This window comes from Natrix helvetica (assembly GCF_964273705.1).
Source record: "Natrix helvetica genome assembly, chromosome: 5".
In the NCBI taxonomy this organism is placed as follows: Eukaryota; Metazoa; Chordata; class Lepidosauria; order Squamata; family Natricidae; genus Natrix; species Natrix helvetica.
In genome coordinates this window covers 102506834-102528177 of record NC_138551.1, presented here as the reverse complement: position 1 = coordinate 102528177, position 21344 = coordinate 102506834, and the positions used below count along the sequence as shown (strand labels likewise).

At 46.5% G+C, this 21344-nt stretch overlaps 1 protein-coding gene across 2 annotated transcripts in view; it reads left to right on the top strand.

Annotated features, from left to right (window-relative positions):
• The window catches only part of ADK (adenosine kinase), a 298775-nt gene that overhangs the window by 6436 nt on the left and 270995 nt on the right, over window positions 1-21344 (top strand). Inside the window, exon 1 of one of the 2 annotated variants that reach the window (XM_081956529.1) lies at window positions 18901-19053. The exons of the other annotated variant lie outside the window; for it this stretch is intronic. Within the exon in view, the coding sequence (XP_081812655.1) occupies window positions 19040-19053 (14 nt within the window). The 5' untranslated portion in view covers window positions 18901-19039. Of the gene's footprint in view, window positions 1-18900; window positions 19054-21344 lie in introns of those variants that run through there. 2 annotated transcript variants of the gene reach the window in all.

Below are 21344 nucleotides of genomic sequence, written 5' to 3'. Positions count from 1 at the left end.
CCACAATTTTATCAGAATATATTAAAAGAGACAAACAACAGCTATGGTGGGATATTGATTTGATTTATAGGATCAATTCAACATATGCTAGAACACACAACGTTCCAAGGGAAGTACATGTTAAATTTCTTAGAAAGACTACAAGAGATGAGGTCTTAGGAGCTCAGAGGGTGGGACCATTAAAATATAAAGACAAAGAAATAGCCATTCTTAAACAAATTCCGAAGAAGGTAAGAGATAAGAGGAAGAAATATTCCTCTTTATCAAAGAAATTATATGATAAAGGAGTTTGGTTCAGATGGTTATTGCCAGAAGGAATGTTGATCTTTTGGGAGGGCAACAGAATTAGAATCAACACAGTTGTGGAGGCAGAGGCCTTCATTAAAAACACATTGCCTTTCCAGATGGAACAGGGGACAGTACACAAGACATGAAGGAGGGAGGGGCAGTGGCTTCGCCAGAGGGCAGGGGGGAGGAAGCAACATCGAGAACACTCAGGTCACAAAAATAAGTTTGAAATATTATTGCAATTGTTGTTACAATGTAATTGTTGGAAGTGACATATAAAGTGATTGAATATATTGTTGATATAATGTAAAACAAAAAGCTGCCAATGTTTATCTTTTAATATTTGATCTTTATTTCTTTTTCTGTAAAAGTTGTGAGATTTGGGGGGACTTCTACCCTTCGCATGATGTAGCTGTCAAACTTTTTTAAACCTACTTACCCATCCTATAAATATTTGTAAAAACCAATAAAATTCTTTTTTAAAAAAGAAAGTAGAAGATATCTGCTTGTTATTAATATTCAGCATATCTTATCTAAGTGAGCCATAAATATAACTCGGTTTGCTTTGTTTCTTCCATGCACTTAAATGCTGTGAGTAGTCCATAATACACAGAAACTAATATAAAGCCTGAAAGAAAAGTTTGTAGAAAAATAGGTGAAAAATACTTTCTGCCTTGCCTTTTTTGAAATTCTCACTAAAAAAGGAAATTTGGATCTCTCTCTCTCTCTCTCTCTCTCTCTCTCTCTCTCTCTCTCTCATATCGATCCATCCATCCATCATCTATCTATCTATCTATCTATCTATCTATCTATCTATCTATCTATCTATCAAATTAAAATTGGTTGCCACCCATCTCATTGCAAGAGATTCTGGGCACCTTATAACACATGGAAGGATGGGTGGATGGATGAAATAGCATTTATATACCACTTCACAGTGCTTTCCAGCCCTCTCTAAGTGGTTTACAGTGTCAGCCTGCTGACCCTAACAATCTGACTCATTTTACCAACCTCAGAAGGATGGAGCTGTCAACCTTGAGCTGGTGAGGATTGAACTCCTGTCAGTGAGCTCAATTAGCCTGCAATACTCCATATAACCACTGCGCCATCATGACTGTATAAAATACATCAATACAGTACAGTACAGTAGAATACAGTAGTACAATACAATCAACAAAAATACAGCTTATGACTAAAAAGATGGGGAGGGGGATGGAGGGAGAGAATGCACACGGTTGAGGTAGGATCTGCTATTAGTCGATCAACCACCTCAAGTGATCGACGTCTCTGTTGGAGCCCCAAGCCAACTGGCAGAGGCAGGTCTTCAGGCTCCCCGTCTGGAGAGCGGGAGTTTCTTTTAGGTCTCTCATTTGCAACAGAAATGGACCAAGTTCACAAATTATGCTGAGTGTCAGATGTGGTAGCCTTGGAATCTGCCCCCCTTGGTTGGTAAATTGAAGCTTTTGGCTTTGCATGATATGTGACACCTCTGCCACTGAAGATGATAAGTGCGTAGATCCATTTCAAAATATGCTAGAGTTATTCACAAAATGCTTCAGGTCCAGAAAATACCATTTAAGAGTTAGCGAATCCATCCTGAAGAGGATTCTGTTGCTTTAAAAGCAGTGTTTATCAAGCTGAACAACATTTAAGATGGGTAGACTTCAACTCCCAGGATTCCCTGGGGAATCCTGGGAGTTGAAGTCCACCCATCTTAAATGTTGTTCAGCTTGATTAACACTGCCTTTAAAGAATTCAAGAGCTCAGTCAGACCAGAATCTGAAGGACCAGAAGGACATAGGCAGCTTTAATGAATAACAGACAGCTGTTGCACTTTGTGCAAAGTCCTAAGTGCTTCTTCCAAATAAAATAAAATATGCAGAGCCCTTCGTTTTAGTTCTTCTTTGGTTTTGTAAGTTCGAGATTGTCCTTTGAAGCATTGGATTCCAGCAGTTAATATCTCGTGTCTCTTTTGGACTCTGTGCAAAAGTCCTTTATTCTCCCGGCCCTTTTAAGATGCTAATATTTTAATAGATCTTGTTGCCATGTCACCTTGCGATTAATTTTATTTCATCCGAATTTTTACTGGTGAACATTATTGCAATTTGTACATTGAGTAGTTTTAAGCTGTTCTTAATTTAATTTCTTGTGACTTTAAATTATTTACCGAAAAAAGTTCTTTTTTTAAAGCAGCATTTTTAAAAACAAAACAAAAAAACCACGTAGCAGTGTGTAAAAAACTGGAAAATAGGAGATCAAAATCTGTTAAGTGCAACCAACATATTTCGTTAAATAGTTTTAATACAGAGGACAATTAATCTTGTGTGTTACATACTAGAACAAAACTCACTGAATAAAGTATAAAGCAGGGGTTATACAAAAGGTTATTTGTTAAGTAACAGATACCATACTGGTTTCTTCCAAATTAAAATATCCTTACTTTGTGTAAGCAAATTCTTGTTTGTTATGGCACATCTAAACATAACAGGAGGTAATACAGTAGGGAATAGTCCCATTTAAAGAAAGAAAAGTTGCAATGCCAAATAAATGTTAGTTGACCAGGGAGATTAAAAATGTATTTGCAGGGAAAACGTTGGGAGCCCAGATTCAAGGACGTGCATTGTGGAGTGCCTTTCCTGAGCCCTTTGCCATTTGCTTTTAATGTTCTGTGCATTAAAGGTAACATATTTCATTCTGATACCTCCATCTTTCTCCCTTGCATTAAAAAACCAAGCTTAGGCTCAATTGGACCCTGGGAAGTGTGCAGGAAGAACAACAGAGATGATTAAAGTCTGGAGGCTAAACCGGATGATGAATGATTGAGAGAGCTAGGGGATGTGTAGCCTATTCGCCAAAGCACCTGAAAAATGTTGCTATACGTCATGGGATGTCATGTGACTCGATCGAGTTTGACCCCCATGCTATATAACAGCCATCCTGTTGTGCAAGAGTCCAGGGAGATTTCACAGCTGAGGGTGAACTTGAACCTGTGTTTTCTTGGTCCAACACCTTAAACAAGACCATTTATGGTTTCCTTCTCCTCAAGATACCCATGATGGTCATCCCAAGATAGTCATCCACAGGTTCAACAAGTAAGCGGACTAAACCAGTCTCCTCTAGTTTATGTGTTCTTACTTGGAAGTAAAGTCTGCTTCAATCAGAAGGGTTTACTACAGAGTAAGTAAGGCATAGTCTTTCTGTCCATGTTTGTTGTGCTGAGGTCTGCAGGGTTGAATGCTGGAGGACGTCAATTTCCCGAAAACCTTTGGGTCTTTGCACCTGGCCTCTCCTCCTTTATAGTTCTTGCTTAATGCTTCCTGTCCTGCAGTGGGCATCTTAACTAACGTCTAATCCCGTGTGAGAGCAGTGGCATCTCACACCCTCTGCTGCCTCTCTGGCATTTAAAATATCCAAATAAAGAAGTTGAAATAATATCTGAAGTGTCATCTACTGGTCATGCAGTATAGAAGAGTTGCACTTAGAACGTTTGGTTTTTCCCAATGTTGGTCCTTTAGGGCCAACTCACAAGAAATAAATGAAATCATATTTAATTTTTAAAAAAGATAAATGTAAGCAAATGTAAAAGGCAAACTATATACTTAAATATGAATAGGGAATTGTGGATGTAGAAGCGTAGAAGAAAATAATAAAGTTGTTCAGATAACAGTAAAACAGCAACTTGTTTTACTTTAATTTGTTAAGCAAGAAATTTCTTTTAAAAAGCACTTATGATGTTATCTAGCTGGGTAATGAAACATCTGCAAGAAAACAAGTTTAGAGAAGATTTAAGGACTTCAGACAGTACTTCCGTACAAATGAAGCAGAATATCTGGGAAAACAGTGGAAAGTTTTCAGATGATTATTGCACATTGCAGGAAAGTCTAAAAAAAACAGAATCTAATGTTTGGAAGCAGGACACATTCAATGCCATAACTCATGCAGAGAAATAAATTGACACTTGGTAGCCATGGGCCAACTGAAAATCGAAATTTTCGTGCTGATTCCTAATGATACAGGTTGCCTATTTCTTTAAAAAAAGTAGCAGATTTTTCAAAGCAAAAGTCTTAAACTTCCTTTTCTGGTCTTCTCCAGCTTGGCATTTCCAAGTTGGATGATTGTCTTAAATCTTGACAATTTTGTCATGACCTTAACGACATCCTTTGACATCTGGGTGTCGAGGAATCTTTCCAAATGCAGATTTATTTATTTATTTGCATACTTCATGTGATTCTTCCTTTTATAGATATTCATTTTTGTTTTCCCTTCTTGTCCAACTTTGGGATTAAGGGGTTTGTGCATTGCATACATATTTTACGGAAACAAGGAATTATTTTCCTGATATGCCAGAGATTTTGATGGTTCTTTCCCTTACAAAAGAAGAGGAATACTTGTCTTGGTCAAGAGAATCTTTTACAATGGAACACCACCTTAAATTGTGGTTTTTGAAGGTACACAAATGAAGGTGTATCCTGTTAAAATTTATGTAAAGCAGCTATTTTAATCTTTAGTAATTTGGTTTGACATCGTCTATGCCTATAAGCTGTGTTTTCAAGACTCATAAAGCGAATTACACCCACAGGAGTCTGCACTCTGGATCCAAAATTTGTAACTTTCCATATCCTCTGAACCCAGAATGACCAGAGTTTCAGATTTTCAAAATCGGGAATTTGTTCAAAAAAAACCCCAAACAAACATCAGTTAGATATCCTGTTTCCTGGAAGCTTCACACATGGAAACTGACCAAGGAGAGATTCAACCTAGAAATATGGAGGAACATTCTGACAATGAGAACGATCAACCCATGGAACAGAAGTTGCCTTTGGAAGTTGTGGGAGCTTCATCACTGGAGGCTTTCAAGAAGAGACTGGACTGCCATCTGTCAGAAATGGTGTAGGGTCTCCTGCTTGAACAGGGGGTGGGTGTTGGACTAGATGACCTAGAAGGTCCCTTCCAATTTTGTTAATCTGTTAATCATAAGGTGAAGTTTTAACTAAAAATTGCCATATATCTGATAGACACAAAAATTGTTTTCAGTTTTATTCATAGTAGAGACCTATATAAATAGGGGTTTTTCCCCTTTCAGTGCTGTAAAAGCTTAGATGAAGAACTTTAATAAGGAAGATACTATATTTTTTTCGGAGTATAAGACGCACCGGAGTATAAGACGCAGCAAGGTTTTGAAGAGGAAATTTTTTAAAAAAGGTTTTGCACTCTGCAAACCTCCCCAAAATGGACAGCTTTTTGTGAAAACGGGCCCGTTTTTTTTGTCAAAGGGCATGGATAGCTTTTAGGAAGCTTATAGAGTGCTGCTGGGGGCTGGGCAAAAATGGGACGTTTTTCACTCATTTCTGCCCTCCCCGGCCCCCAGGAGGACTCTGGAAGCCTCCTAAAGGCTATGCACGGCCATTTTGGTGAAGGGGGAGGAGTTTCAGGAGGCTAAAAATGCTGTATTCAGTGTATAAGACACATCTAGATTTTCAGCCTCTTTTGAGGGAAAAAGGTGCGTCTTATACTCCAAAAATACGGTAGTCATCTTGTAATTTTTCTTTCTTTTTTGTATACTGAATTGCCTATGGATTGCATTGGAAGGCTTTTGTCTTGAATTGTGAATGCGATAGGAGAGAGAAAAATGATTCTGAAATAGGATAGATTTCTCAGTTAAGCAAGTGACATTAGTTCAAGAACCTAATAATTAATCAGGGGGTCTATTTTTCAGCCCTATTGAAAGTAAACCATGCATTGCATTTGGCTTTAGTGTCGTCACTTTGCTTTTGACTTTCAACTTGGCAACAACCAGCCCTGTTTCCACACATCAAATACAAGGATTGTTGATTAAACTATGATTAAGTAAATCATTTGTGGGTATTTGGCAGTCTTTCAGTGCCTCGTTTTATTAATCCTCCTTTGTGTTTTTATAAGAAGAGATGAAAGAAATGAAAGAAAATCTAGCCAAATTGCTGGAGTGACCCATCTCTCGGAACAATGGGGCAGCAAAGGATCCCGATCTGACTCCCCCACCCCAAGGCCAGGCTCCTCCCCCTCTATTCCCCATCACGGAGGTGCCATCCAAAACAGGCCCCGTGTGGGGTCTTGCAACCTTAATTCTCCAGTCTTGGAGTCCATGAATTCTGACGGAGTTTATTAAGAAAATTGCATTGCTATGTTATTTTTTTGGGGGGAAATCACATATTTCAAGGATGGGCTTGTGGGTTAAATAATGTCACACACATTATAGGTCCGTGATGAGAAACCTATGGCATGCATGCCAGAGGTGGCATGCAGAGTCATCTCTCTGGGCACACACGCCGTCACCAGCTGCTCTTCTGGTTTTTGGGTGCACATGCATGCCAGCCAACTGGTCTTCATGCACATTGGAAACCCGAAGACCAGCTGGGCGTAGTGCGCATGCACACATGTTCCGATTTGGGGACTATGTGCTGAAAAGGTTGCCCATCACTATTATAGGTACTCCACTTTTTCTGTAGCTAATGTTTGAAATTACAGTGGCATTACATTGAAGAAAGTGACTTCCCACTGATACTTACGATCATTGGTGGCCTTCCTACAGTCACATGATCAAACATCAGGTGCTTAGCAATTGGCATGTATTTATGACGGTTGCGGCATCTTGGGGTCATGTGATTGCCATGTGTGATTTTCACTGCACGCAAACGGGGGGGGGGGGGAGGAAGCCAGATTCGCTTAACAATTGCAGGGATTCACTTAACGGTGGCAGAAAAGGTTGCAAAATCGGGCAGGATTTGCTTGACCAACGCCTTGGTTTGTAATGGAAATTCAGCTTCCAATTGTGGTTATAAGTCGATGATACCTAGATAACAATTTTGTGTTAGGATGTCATCTGGTGACTGGCATAAACTAAGTAATTCCCTTAATTTATATAATGATGATGTTTGATTCAGCATGGTGATGCTAAGACCTTTTGATGTTATTGGTCTAAATCAGTGGTGTCAAACTCGATTTCATTGAGGGCTGCATCAGGGTTGCGTTTGACCTCGGGAGGGCTGCAAAGGTGTGGCCAGAGTGGGTGTGGCTTTAATCCCTTGAGGTGGCCACCATCTTGACTTTTTTGACTCCTTTCCTGTGGACAACCCTGAGTTGTCTTGAAGGGAGGGAGGGAGAGAGGGGTGGGGGAGGCATTACTATTAGTCTTTGTTAAGATCAACTCAAATTTATTTATTTATTTATTACTTGAACTTATTAGTCGCCCCCTCTCCCCACAGGGACTCGGGGCGACGTACAAAAGTATTATATAGCGTACAGAGGAGGTAAGAATAAATAAATAAGTTACAATACCTAAAAAAGTTAAAACCCCAGTGAAATTAACCCTTAAAAACTAAAATTACCAATTAAAAATGCCCTGGGCTGGAGAGGTTGTAGAATTATGCCAGGTCAGCTAGTCGAAACAGGTAGGTTTTCAGCTTCATACGGAAGGAGCGAAGGTCGGTTGTAGTCCTGATGTCTGGGGGGAGGTCATTCCAAAGGGTGGGGCCCATTACAGAGAAGGCCCTACTTCTGGGCGCTGCCCTCTGGCACTCTCTGGAGGACGGCACCCGGAGTAGTCCCTCTCTGTGTGAGTGGACGGGTCGCAGGGATGTATGGGGCAGGACGCGATCCCGCAGGTAACTAGGCCCTGTGCCATGGAGCGCTTTGAAGGTGGTAACCAGCACCTTGAAGCGCACCCGGTAGGCCACAGGAAGCCAGTGCAGCTCGCGCAGGATAGGTGTTATATGGGAGAACCTCGATCTCCCCATAATTACCCGCGCGGCTGCATTCTGGACCAACTGCAGTCTCCGGGTGCACCTCAAGGGGAGCCCCATGTAGAGAGCATTACAGTAGTCCAGGCGAGACGTCACCAGCGCGTGAGTGACTGTACGCAAGGCCTCCCGGTCCAAAAGGGGCCGCAATTGGCGCACCAGGCGAACCTGGTGGAACGCCCCCCTCGCCACGGCTGCCACATGATCTTCCATAGACAGCCGGGCATCAAGGAGGACGCCCAAATTGCGTGCCCCTTCCACCGGGGCTAATTGATCATCTCCAATGGTCAGCAATGGCATATGCTGGTTGAACCGGGAAGCCGGAAGCCACAGCCACTCTGTCTTGGAGGGGTTGAGCCTGAGCCTGTTGTCATCCATCCAGACCCGTATGGCTTCCAGACACCGGGACATCACTTCAACAGCCTCGTTGGGGTGGTTTGGGGTGGAAATGTACAGCTGAGTGTCATCAGCGTACAGATGGTATCCCACCCCAAAACCACGGATGATCTCGCCCAGCGGCTTCATATATATGTTGAACAGGAGAGGCGAGAGGATCGACCCCTGTGGGACCCCACAGATAAGGGGCCTCGCGGTCGACCTCTCCTCTCCTGCCAACACACATTGCGTCCGGCCAGAGAGGTAGGAGCGGAACCATCGTAATACGGTGCCCCCGACCCCTAACCCCTCCAGACGGCGCAATAGGATACCATGGTCGATGGTATCGAAGGCCGCCGAGAGGTCTAATAGGACAAGGATGGAGGAACAACCCCCATCCTTTGCCCTCCAGAGATCATCCACCAACGCGACCAAGGCTGTCTCCGTGCTGTGACCGGGTCGGAAGCCGGACTGGCGCGGGTCTAGATAATCAGCTTCTTCCAGGTGGCGCGGAAACTGCTGAGCCACCACACTCTCAACAACCTTCGCTAAGAAAGGAAGGTTGGAGACAGGACGGTAATTTGCTAGCTCCATTGGGTCCAGAGAAGGCTTCTTGAGCAGGGGCCTCACCACCGCCTCTTTCAAGGCGGCTGGTAAAAGGCCCTCACCCAGCGAAGCGTTCACCAGCCCCAGTAGCCAGCCTCGTGAGCCCTCCCAGGAGGCCAGTACCAACCAGGAGGGACACGGGTCCAATAAACATGTAGTGGCTCGCAGTCGCCCGCGCAACCTGTCCAAATCTTCGGTGACAACAGGGTCAAACTTCTCCCAGCATGGTCTCTCAAGACTAGCCTCAGACGTCCCCACTGGAGCACTGAGGTGGGTCCATCCCCTTCGGATCCGATCGATTTTATCCTGCAGGAACTCTCCAAATTCCTCTGCCCGGCCCAGCAATGGGGGGTCCCGTTGCCCCTGTGACAAAAGGGAGCGGGTCACCCGAAACAGGGCGGCAGGGCGGTTCTCTGCGGACGCTATAAGGGTGGCACAATACTGACGTTTGGCCACTCTTATTGCCACAAGGTAAGTCCTTACGTAGGCTCTTACTTGTGCTCGGTTGGATTCGGAGCGGGAGGACCTCCACTTGCTCTCTAGGCGTCTCCTAAGGCGTTTCATTGCCCTTAGCTCCCCGTTAAACCAGGGGGCCTGGGTAGATCGTGGCCGTCGGAGAGGCCGCAAAGGCGCCACCCGGTCTAAGGCACCGGCGGCCGCATTATTCCATGCGGCTACCAGGTCCTCTGCCCGGGGGCGGGGCAGGTCTGCAGGAGGTGGCCCAAGCTCTGCCTGGAACCTATCTGGCTCCATCAGACGCCTGGGGCGGAACCATCTGGGATAGTCTGGTTCCGCCTCCCCGCGGTGGGGAGCAGCGCCAGGGAAGTCCAGCTGGAGAAGTGAGTGATCTGACCATGACAGGGGCGTGATGACTAAATTCCCTCTTCCCAGATCACTCGTCCACTGGTCGGAGACAAACACAAGATCCAGTATATGGCCTCCCTCGTGTGTGGGGTCCTGAACTACTTGAGTCAGATCCATGGCTGTCATGGAGGCATGACAATGATATTCTGTTTGTTTTATTAGCACTTAAGATTTGTATGCTCTGCTTTGCTCTCCCGATCATGTAAAGGCACCTGACCCAGTTTCTTTTGAGTTTTCAGCGTTGTGCAAAATCCTTCCCCCACCCTTGTGTTGGCTTCATTGCTTCTCTATAAATTATGTTTACCTTTTTGTAATCTATGCTGCGTTCTCTTGCGTGGTGGAAAGGTGATAGAAGGAATTAAGTTAAACGGGTGATGATATTTGATATTTACTGTTCAGTCATTGTTTTTGTTCTGCATCATACATGCTCTGTGTAAAATCCTACCACACAACAAATCATTTTAAATTGACCTCTGCATGTTGACAGCAGTAGCACTTAGACTTATATACTGCTTCACAGTTCTTTGCAGCCCTGTGTAAGGATCGAAAGCTGAGTCAGTAGCAACAGCACTTAAGACTTATATACCACTTCACAGTGCTTTACAGCCCTCTCTAAGTGGCTTACAGAGTCAGCACCTTGCCCCAACAAACTTGGTCCTCATTTTATGTGAGAATAAAATCCCTTTATTGATCGGTCAAATATATAAAGTGTTGTGGCCCACCAATGGCAGTGGAGCTGGCGGCAGATTTGGACAATGAGGAGGTTGGAGAGGAACATGGGCCAGTCCTAGAGTCTGGGGAAGGCTCTGATGAGGGCTCTGCGTTGGAAGCAAAGATGGGGCCAGGGCAGCCCAACAGTTATAAGCTGCCATCGAAGTCTGATATCAGTGGGGCAGAAGAACAGCTGGAGCCTGTTCCTGATGTGTGCATTCGCAGAGTTGCCAGATGAAGGGAACATCTAAGAAACAAGGGCCAACTCAGGAGTAAAGACACAGGAGGACGGTGAATGGCCCTCCCAAAGGGAATAAAGAGGAAGGAAAGGTGAGGGGAGTTTGCAGGAGACAATGAGTTCAGTCCATTAGGGTGAAGTGACTTCTTGCCAAGTATTGTCTGCTACAGATTGCTGTTTGGAAGATATGGGCCTGGCAGCTCTCCAAGACTGATCAAGGTCTGTAGTTGTGAAATCTCTTGAAAGACTGTTGACTTTGCTGGAGAGGAATTCCCTTTAGCCTAAATAAAAGAGGTTTTATTGGGACGAGGAGTCGGCTTCATGATCTTGGGAAGCCTAGGCCAGAACATAAAGCTGTCCACCCTTTGAAATGTTATACATTCCCAGGGGAAGCTCCTTCTGAGTCATTTGGTAAGCTGCAGCTGTGTTAGAAAAGAAATTGACCCTCAGTACAATATCCACACAATAATGTAATTGTCAGTTTTTAAAAAGATTTTTAGTTTATAAGGGAGTGGAAGCTTCTCACCTTAATTGCTTCTGATGTTTGAAAGTCACTGTAGATGGAATTTACATGAAATATAATAAATGCCATAAAAAGGTGAGCATATATTTGGTCATTGAAGCACTTGGGGGTTTATCTGTATCCTCGGGGTCACCTGAGTAGCTCAAATGGTTCCTGGAGTCTGCAGTTTTTCCTCTGGAAATCCATTCCTACTCCCACACCATTCCAAAGGTGTTCATCCCAAATTGCATAGCTAAAGGTCTGTAGAGATTTTCAGTCATCCAGGTCATGGTTGTCCCAAAGGGGCTTTTTCAGGAGGCAACTGGACTTTCTCGTTTTGTCTTTTGAAGACGTTTCGCTTCTCATCCAAGAAGCTTCTTCTGCTCTGACAGGATAATGGGGAATGGAAGGATTTATAAGAATGGTGTGGGAGTAGGAATGGATTTCCAGAGGAAAAAAATGGCAGACTGCAGGAACCATTTGCACTACTCAGGTGACCCTGAGACACAGATAAACCTCCAAGAGCTTCAAAGACCCTCTAAAACAGGGGTCCTAAAACTTTTTAAACAGAAGGCCAGTTCAAGGTCCCTCAGACTGTTGGGGGAGGGCAGACCGGCTGGGTGAGCATGGCTAAGTGGTCACGTGACTGGGTGTGCATGGCCAATATAGTAGTCTATTAAACAATACACACAAATTAAACTTTAATTTGTTATGCTCCTGGGGGTGGAAATCAGGTTAGTGAAGTGTTGTGGCTGCTTTGGGGGTGCTCTGAGGAACTGTGTTTGTCTCTCTCTCTCCCCCCCTCCCTCCCGCTCTGGAGGCTGGGGAGGTGAGGCCTCGATGCATTCCATTTTTGGCCTCCTCTGCCTCCAGAAAGTGGATGGGGGCTGCCAGGTAGGTGGGGCCATATGGGTGGGGCAGCCTCGTGGCCCTGCACGGGCCAGATTAATGGCTTGGGTGGGCCGTATTTGACCCTTGGGCCTTACTTTGAGGACCCCTGCTCTAAAAGGATGCAAATGACCAGCTGCCTGCAAGGAGTATAAATCCCCCATTATCCTGTCAGAGTTGAAGAAGCTACTTGGATGAGAAGTGAAGCCTCTTCAAAAGAAAAAACAAGAAAATCCAGACGGCTCCTGAAAAAGCACCTTTGGGACAACCATTACCTGGATGACTGAGAATCTCTACCTACATTGCATATCAATGTTTCTCAACCTTTGCAACTTTTAAGATGTGTGGACTATAACACTCGGTATTTCCCAGCCAGCCAGGCCTAAAGTTGCAAAGGTTGAGAAACACTGCTGTATATTGTATATAGTAATAGTAAGAAAGAAGTGGTACTTCGCAAAATGTTTTTGGTAATAATTGCATTGAAGTTCTTAGTCCTCGCAGTAAAAACTACTACAAATTAAAGTAAAAGAAAGAAAGAAAAAAAGAAAGGTGTAAAAAGTGCAGGAAAATAAAAGAAAAAAAGGAGAGGAAAGAGAAAAGCAACATCGTAGTCAACTGACCCTAACCCTAACTTTTTTGAATTCGCACACAGGACTTTTATTAAGACAGGCAGGTTAGACATGGTTCCAGATTAATGAATAATATATAGGCACTATGTTGCTGCTGTTAGTCACGAAGTCATGTCCGACCCGTTGCGGCCCCATGGACAATGTTCCTCCAGGCCTTTCTGTCCTCTACCATCCTCCGGAGTCCATTTAAGCTCATGCCTACTGCTTCGGTGACTCCATCCAGCCACCTCCTTCTCTGCCGTCCCCTTCTTCTTTTGCTCTCAATCGTGCCCAGAATGAGGCTCTTCTCCAGTGAATCCTTCCTTCTCATTAGGTGGCCAAAGTATTTGAGTTTCATCTTCAGGATCTGGCCTTCTAAAGAGCAGTCAGGGTTGATCTCCTCTAGGACTGGATGGCCTTGCAGTCCAAGGGACTCGCAGGAGTCTTCTCCTGCACCAGAGTTCAAAGGCCTCCATTCTTTGGCACTCAACCTTCCTTATGGTCCAACGTTCACAGCCATCCATTGCAACTGGGAAAACCATAGCCTTGACTATACCCTGCACTTTTGTTGGCAGGGTGATGTCTCTGTCTTTTAGTATGGTGTCTAGATTTGCCATAGCTTTCTTCCCCAGGAACAAACGTCTTTTAATTTCTTGGCTGCAGTCCCCATCTGTAGTGTTCCTGGAGCCCAGGAAAATAAAATATGCCACTACCACCTTTTCTGCCAAAGGGACAGCAGGGGACTCCTCTGAAGGGGTGCACTGTGGATGCCCTGCCCTTCCGCTGGATGGACTGAGCTGTTGGAGAACTCAGTCTTGTCTTGTGGAAATTTAGAATTAATGATGAAACTGCCCTAGCAGGACTAGTTTAGGAAGCATGTGGTCTTCACTGCCTCTTGTTGGTTTGGATTAAGAGCCGTGGTGGCACAGTGGTTAAAATGCAGTATTGCAGGCTGACTCTGCTCACTGCCAGAAGTTCGATTCTGATCAGCTCAAGGTTGACTCAGCCTTCCATCCTTCCAAGGTGGGTAAAATGAGGACCCAGATTGTTGGAGGCAATAGGCTGACTCTGTAAACCTCTTAGAGTGTGAAGTTAAAGTGTGAAGTTTTACAAAATGCAAAGAATTCTGTAATGCAAATGTCCAGCTGTCCATTCCCCACCATTCAGTCAGAACTGAGGAAGATTCTTGGATGAGAAGCAAAACATCTTCAAAGAAAAAAACCCCAAGAAAATCCAGTTGCCTCTTTAAAAGAAAAAGCACCTTTGGAACAAGGAAGCAGGTACTTCCTGAAAATGTTTGCTGATGGATGGCTGACTTCCTTGGTGACGGGGAATGCAAGGTTGATGAAGCTCATCAGCAATTTGCATTTCAAGGCTGGAAAGACTTGTGGTTTTTCTGCCGAGGCCCAGACGGGATCTATCCAGGGGTGGGATTCAAAAATTTTAGCAACTGGTTCTCTGCCCAGTTGCTGGGTGGGCGTGGCCTACTCACTCTCCTGCACCAGGGTGGTGATGGGGGGCATTTTCACCCTCCCAGGCTCCGGAGGCTTTTCTCAAGCCTCTGGGAGGGCAAAAATGACCTCCCGTGGGCTCTGGAGGCTGGAAACAGGCCCACTTCCAGACTTCCAGGAGGCTCGTTTTTCACCCTCCCAGAGCCTCTGTGCAGGCCCTACACTTAAGTGGCATCCAAAATGGGCCACTTGGAGACTCCTGGGGCGGGTGGGGCCAGACAGTCCTTGCAACTACCAGTTCGGCGAACCAGGCGTAAAATTAGCATCCAATTTGCCCAAACCAGCTGAATCCCACCCCTAGATATATCTTAAAAGACTTTGAAAAGCTCCACTGAGGAGATGTAAATGTGTCAGTTGCACTTTTTAGGTACTTTGGAAACTGACCTTCGCACAACGTGTGTGAGTGTACGTTTCCAGAGTTTTAGCCTGAGGATGCTGGATGTTGGCAAAGTACAGTTGGAGGTGTCTTTGAAATCATGTGCAGGTAATGCTTGTTTAATGTCCTCTTGTTCAGGGACAGTTTTTAAGTTATTATGATGCTGCCCAAAATGCACTTATGATGGGTCCTTGTGGTTGTGGGCATTGTAGTGTCCCTTTGTGACCTTCCTGCCAGCTGTCGACAAGCAAAGTCAGTGGGGAAGGTTTCAATTGGACCTGCCTGTTGTGGCCCGCCAGTGGCCATCAGAGCTAGCAGAAGATTCGGACAGTGAGGAGGTTGGGGAGGAACATGAGCCAGTCCTGGAGTTTGGGGAAGACTCTGATGAGGGCTCTGTGTTGGAGGCAGACAGTGGGCCAGGGCCGTCTGACATTTATCAGTTGCCTTCGGAATCAGACATCAGTGAGGCAGAGGAACAGCTGGAGCCTGTTCCCAGTGTGCACATGTGCAGAGTTGCCAGACGAAGGGAACTGCTAAAGAACGGGGGTTGTCTTGGGAGTAAAGCCACAGGTGGATGGTGAATGACCCCTCCCAGAGGAAATAGAAGAGGAGCGAAAGGGGAGTGGAGTTTGCAGGAGACAATTAGTTCACTTCATTGGTTTGTGATTCTCCGAGACTCCTGGCCAAGTTTTGCAACTATTGGCCTGGCAGCTCTCCAAGCCAGATAAGGTCTGTGACTGTAAATCCCCCTTTGAAAGACGTTTCTGGATGTGAATGAGCAGAATTCACAGTCAATTAATAAAAGGGTTTTTTGTCAGGACAAGGAGTTTGCTTCATGCTCTTGGGAAGCCTCGGTCAGAACACTGCCATTGTAAGTCGGGCAGGTAATATCGCATCTTAGCAATACATCGCTTAATGACTGAGTTATGATCCTGTGCGACCATAAGCGAGAGCTACCTGTATTGCTGAAAACCTAATGCCTCCCCCATTATTTCCTTCATAATTATGATAATCCTAGGCATTTACATCTCAAGAATCCGGGAACCTCTGGAAACTAATGCAGTCGGCAATGGTGATACCTGAGGAGGCATTTGAATTTTCTAGTTTGATTCAGATTACTTTGACTAGCTATACCACTAGCCCCAAGGAGCTTTAAAATCTGACAGCATTGATTTCCAGAGTGCTAATTGTATCCTGTGGGTTCTTTCCTTCCAACAGATTTTGTTACGCCTGCCATATGTTATTCTCGGAAATCTGTTATCCAGAGCAGCATTTCCTATTTAGCTCAGACTCTTAAGTGCAGATAGCTATATATGAGTTAGTGTCACATATCAAACCGTGATTTAGTGAGAAATCCCCCATTTGCTAGATCCTATATAACATCCTGGCTTAAGCCGGCAAACTTTGTTGAGCATGTTGTGTGAATTTGTGTTTATAGCCTAAGTTTCCATTTTCTTAATGTGTGGGGCCCTCAAATTAGGTACTATGTAGGAAAATAGGCCCCACTTTGTCCAGAGATCTGTCTCTGTAGTCTTCTAGTTTTTGTGTCTTAAGAACTTGTTCCCCAAAAGCTAGAAACTTGTTATGTTGAAGATACACCAGATCATCAGAGCATGTGACATGATAGGCGAATCTATGACACACGTGCTGGAAGTGGCATGCGGAGCCATCTTTCCAGGCATGCAAGCCGTTGCTTGTTGTTCTTCTGAGTTCCCGCGTGCTAGCTGTTTTTTGCATGCATGGGAGCGTCGAAAACCAGAGGAGCAGTGTCCTGGCACACATGCATGTAGGGGACTCCAGGTCTTCTGGTTTCCTGCATTCACATGTGCAGCAGCCAGCTGGTTTTCACACATGCATGGACATCAGAAATTGGAAGACCAGGTGACCGGTGCACATGCACCAGAAACCGGAAGCACAGCTTCCCAGTGTGTGCATGCGTGCCGGTTCTCTCCTTCCGGTTTGTGGCGCTCTTGATGTGCCAGCACTCTGATAGGCAATGCAATGCACTGGCTCTTTTCTAGCAACCTATGAAGTTGTACAGTCTTAACCACACTGTACTTAATAAACCACATCAGCTGGGTTCACATAACTTTAAGACTTTACATCACGGCTTTCTTTTCCATCTTGGTTTTAAGTTCTATTACTATTCCTTAAGATTAAAAAAGGAAAACACGTCATCGTTTTAGTTCGAGGCAGCCACCAGTTAGGTAATGCAGCCATACCTGTTTTTGATCTCCAAAGCTATGCTTCTTCACCTGAAAGCAGCTATTGGAACAGAAGGTCAGCAACCCCCGTGCCATCACCTGTTCAACTTGTCTGTCTGGCTAGGTTCCTGTCACCTGGGCCCTTTTTTTGGCTGGGCCTGGGATGGTTCTCTCACAGGAACTGTGGCCTCTGTGCTCATCCTTCAGGACGCAAGAGGGCTCTTTCCCCAGGCCTCATTTAAAGCACAAGGCAAGAGGTGGCTTAACCGAGTGGCTCTGCTGCATGTGTGTGTGTGTGCATGTGACATTTGCTAATTTGAAAATAGTGACAGTTAGTACAAGAAGTAACACCGAGGAACAGCTGCAATCCAGCCACCGTCAAAGGAAACCGAGTCCAGCCTAGAACTGCAGCCTGAGAAAGCTCCTAAGACCCTCTGCAGTTATTGCCAAGGGAGGGGAAGCACATTTAGAATAAGAGGATGCAGCTACAGGTGGTTCCTCATCTTATGACCATAATTGGGACCAGAGTTTTGGTCACCAGCGCATGCAAATGGACCCAATTTTAAGACCTTTTTTTTACTGTGGTCATTAAGCAAATCACCACTGCTGTTAAGTGGACATGGCCATTAAATGAATCTGGTGGTGCAACAGTTATAATACTCTGAGGATGGGTCATGTCATTTTCCCCCCAGGCCATCATAAATTTGAACTGTTGTTAAACAAGTGGTCATACATAAAGGATTACCTGTATTAGTTTTATAGTAAAACTAGTATTTTATACTGGGGATGCAGTGGCTCAGTGGCTAAGACGCTGAGCTTGTCAATCAGACAGGTCGGCAGTTTGAATCCCTAGCGTCGCATAACAGTGAGCTCCCTTTACTTGTCTCAGCTTCTGCCAACCTAGCAGTTTGAAAGCACGTAAAAATGCAAGTAGAAAAATAGGGATAACCAAAGGTAACAGCGTTCCATGCGCCTTCAGCGTTTAGTCATGCCGGCCACATGATCACGGAGACATCTTCGGACAGCGCTGGCTCTTTGGCTTTGAAAAGGATAAGCAGAGTCCTCTAGATACTAGCACATATGTGCGAGTGGAACGTATACCTTTTACCTAGAATTGGTACCCATGGCCTTGGTTTCTATTCCAGGCTACCTTGAAGAATCAACATTGATTTTGTACATCTGAACGCACTTCCTCTCTGCATCCCTTTATGTTCACGAGAATTATTGGGGGTGGGGAGGGTTTGCTGGAAATACTTTCTCGGGTTCCAGTTCTGGTCCAAACTTGGGTTTCTCTTAACCCCCCCATTGCCTCAGCTGCTGCGCTGCTTCCTCCCGTTTCTCATGTTATTCCTCCTTCCCATCGCATTGGAGCATCAGCCCTTCACGGGGTTCGAAGGAAGTCACCCAGAGAAGCCGGTCGCGGCTGGACGCCTTGCACGAAACCCTGAAACGGGAATTGCAGGAAGGAACCCCTCTTGAATTGGGGACAAGGGCGTCGTGCGAAAAGCGGCCACACTGGGGAAGACAATTGCCGCGATGCAGACGGGCAACCTCGACCTCAACGTCGCTGGGGACCTACGCCTCGAGTTCCACAAAGTCGGGAGAGAAACGGCACCGGACCACCTCGAGGCTCTGGCCGGCGCTGCGAAGGGAGAAAAGCGCCGGCCCCCCTTCGAGCACCAGCCCCTTCCCACGAGGCCCGGGCGAAGAAACAAGGAGGCTCCGGAGCTCTGGCGTCCCCGGCGCGGAGAAGCCGAAGCCTCTGCTCGCGCGCCCGTCTGCGGCGCACAGGTGGGGTGGCCGCCTCCCTAGCCCGACCGCGGGAGCGCGCCGCGCCCCCGGCGCGCAAGGCGGCCGGCGTAAGGAAGGAGCTGGGGCGCGTCCCCGCGTGGCAAAGATGGCGCGCCCCGCCCCTCACAGCCGGCTCTTCCCCCGTGCCAGCCAATGGCGGCGAGCACGCTGGGCAGAAGGGAGGCGCGGTCGGGCGGCCCGAGCCCCGGGCTCCGTCCCCAGAGCGCGCCTGGAGCGGCAGGCGGGGGAAGCGCCCTGCGTGCAGGCGAGGGGGCCGTCATTGCTAGCCAGCCGCCGGCGCCATGGCCACCCTCAGGTAGGTGGGCGCCTCGCCCTGCCCGCCTGGGCTTCCCAAGGGACCCTCCGCGCCGCCTGAGGGGAGAAGAGCAGAGCGCGGGGATGCTCGTCCGCCCCCGCTGCCCCCCAAACGCTGCCAACTAAGTTGGCGGGACTTGCGCCGGCTCAGCGCTTCGCAGGCGCGTGGAGAAAGAGGAGGGGGGAGAGTCTGAGCTGCCTCGCGGCCAGGGACGAGGGCAGCCGCCGTATCCCCTACAAGCTGAACGGAGCGCGGCCGTTCCGCCGCCCGCCCGGCCCTGCCCGGCTCCTTTGGGCAGCCTCCCCGGACGGAGCGGTCTGTGGCGCTTGCTTAACCGGGGAAGTGGGGGGGGGGGCTCTACTGGCTCGCCGGATCCCCAGCAAGTGCCCTGCTGATCGGGATCCAAAGCGCGACAGCTGGCGCTCTGGATACCAAAGCGTGGGGTTGCTTTTAAGCGTAGGAGAGAGAGAGAATCCGCCCGGAATGCCCGGGACGCGGGATCGGTTTAAGCGGGGGAGTCTGACCTTCTTCCCCCCCCCCTTGGATCCAACCCCCCCTCGCCCCCTAAAGATTTTGGGAAGCGGTGCACTACAGCGATAAGTCGCCAAGCCGCTTGGGAAGAAGTCTGGCGGCTGATTACACGGTTTTTTTTCTGCAGCCCGCTTCAAAGGGGAAAAACAGCCCGGAGCTAAAAAAAAAAACCAGACCTTGCCCTGATCTTGATCGCGCATCTCGCCATCCGAAGAGTTCTTTAGTTGTAATGCCGGTTGGCGGGCTCGGCCAGCGGCTTGGATTCTCCCAGCCAACCCGCTAAAGCTCTTTTCTATAAAGTTTCTGGCTCGGTGGAGCTGTTTCCTAGCCGCTCTCTGGAGAACTTCTTCCGATTCTGTGGCTTTTTCTGACCCAGCGGAGCAAGAAGCCTTCAGGCAAGGCTCCAGTTGATGGTTCTAAGTCAGTGGTTCCCAACCTTTTTTTTTTTTTTTGCCCATGCCCTACCTAAGCATCTCTAAAATCCTGATGCCTCCCTGTGACATATAATTCTTACTTTATTCAAAAAGTGAACTCTACTCATGCGGAGGAAGCCTAAAAGGCCATTCACTTGGTTTAAGCAAGGTTCAAATGGCCCCCATTAAAAAAATCTAATTGTCCCCCTGTGGGATCTGGGCCCCACGTTGGGAACCACTGTTCTAAGTGAATAAACCGTGCCCAAAAAGCAGGGCAGGCGTGATGATGGTCTCAGCAATCTAATTGAAGTTGATGTTGAAACCCTTGCCTGGATCAAAAGCAAAAAAAAGTATGGGTGAATTTGCCACTGTTTCCTTTGGAAAAGGCATTGCCGGGTATTTTAGGCAAGGATGGGATTGCGCCATGCGGTTCTTGCAACATAGCTTAGGTAGGAGGGCCTTCTCTGTGGCAGGCAGGACAGTATGGAAGAAGCGGCTCTTTCTGATCTTGGATCATCAGGAGCCCTTTCAGATTTCGGGTCTGGCCTTTGCCAAACCCCAAATTGCTCTGTGCATGGAGCAATTGTCTCCATAGTCTGCATGGATCCATAATCTGGCTGGATTAAGAGAGCCACAAGCCATCGGGGGTTTGTAAACAAATTCATTTAAATTGAAGTTTGAGATTCGTGGATTCTATCAAGTCTGTGCAGTCCTTCCGATTTGATACGGAAAAGCTGGGAGCCCAAATCCACCAATACACAAACTGCCTGAATCTTAATTCATCCACTTCTTATCCAATCTGAAGTTTGAGATAACCTGAGGGGGGCACAGAGTTGTAGAAATTGCCGATGGATGGAATATGTTCCCTTTCTTTTAACCAAGTGCGGTTTTGCTGTGACTGCCATAATATTGGATGGCTCAAAGTATTTTCTGTGTTTAATGTTCTGCTACAATTGCAAGGGGCTCAGTGACTAAGCTTGTTGGTCAGAAAGGTCGGCAATTTGGCGGTTCGAATCCCTAATGCCGCTTATCGGAGTGAGCTCCTGTTATTTGTCCCAGCTTCTGCCAACCTAGCAGTTCGAAAGCATGTAAAAATGCAAGTAGAAAAATAGGAACCACCTTTGCTGGGAAAGTAACAGTATTCCATGTGCCTTCAGCATTTAGTTATGCCGGCCACATGACCATGAAGGCATCTTCGGACAGCTCTGGCTCTTCGGCTTTGAAACAGAGATGAGCACTGCCCCCTAGAGTCAGGAACTACTAGCACATGTGTGCGAGGGGAACTTTTTACTTTTACCTTACAATTGCAAGAGATTGTAAGACTTTCAACATAGTTCTGAAATAACA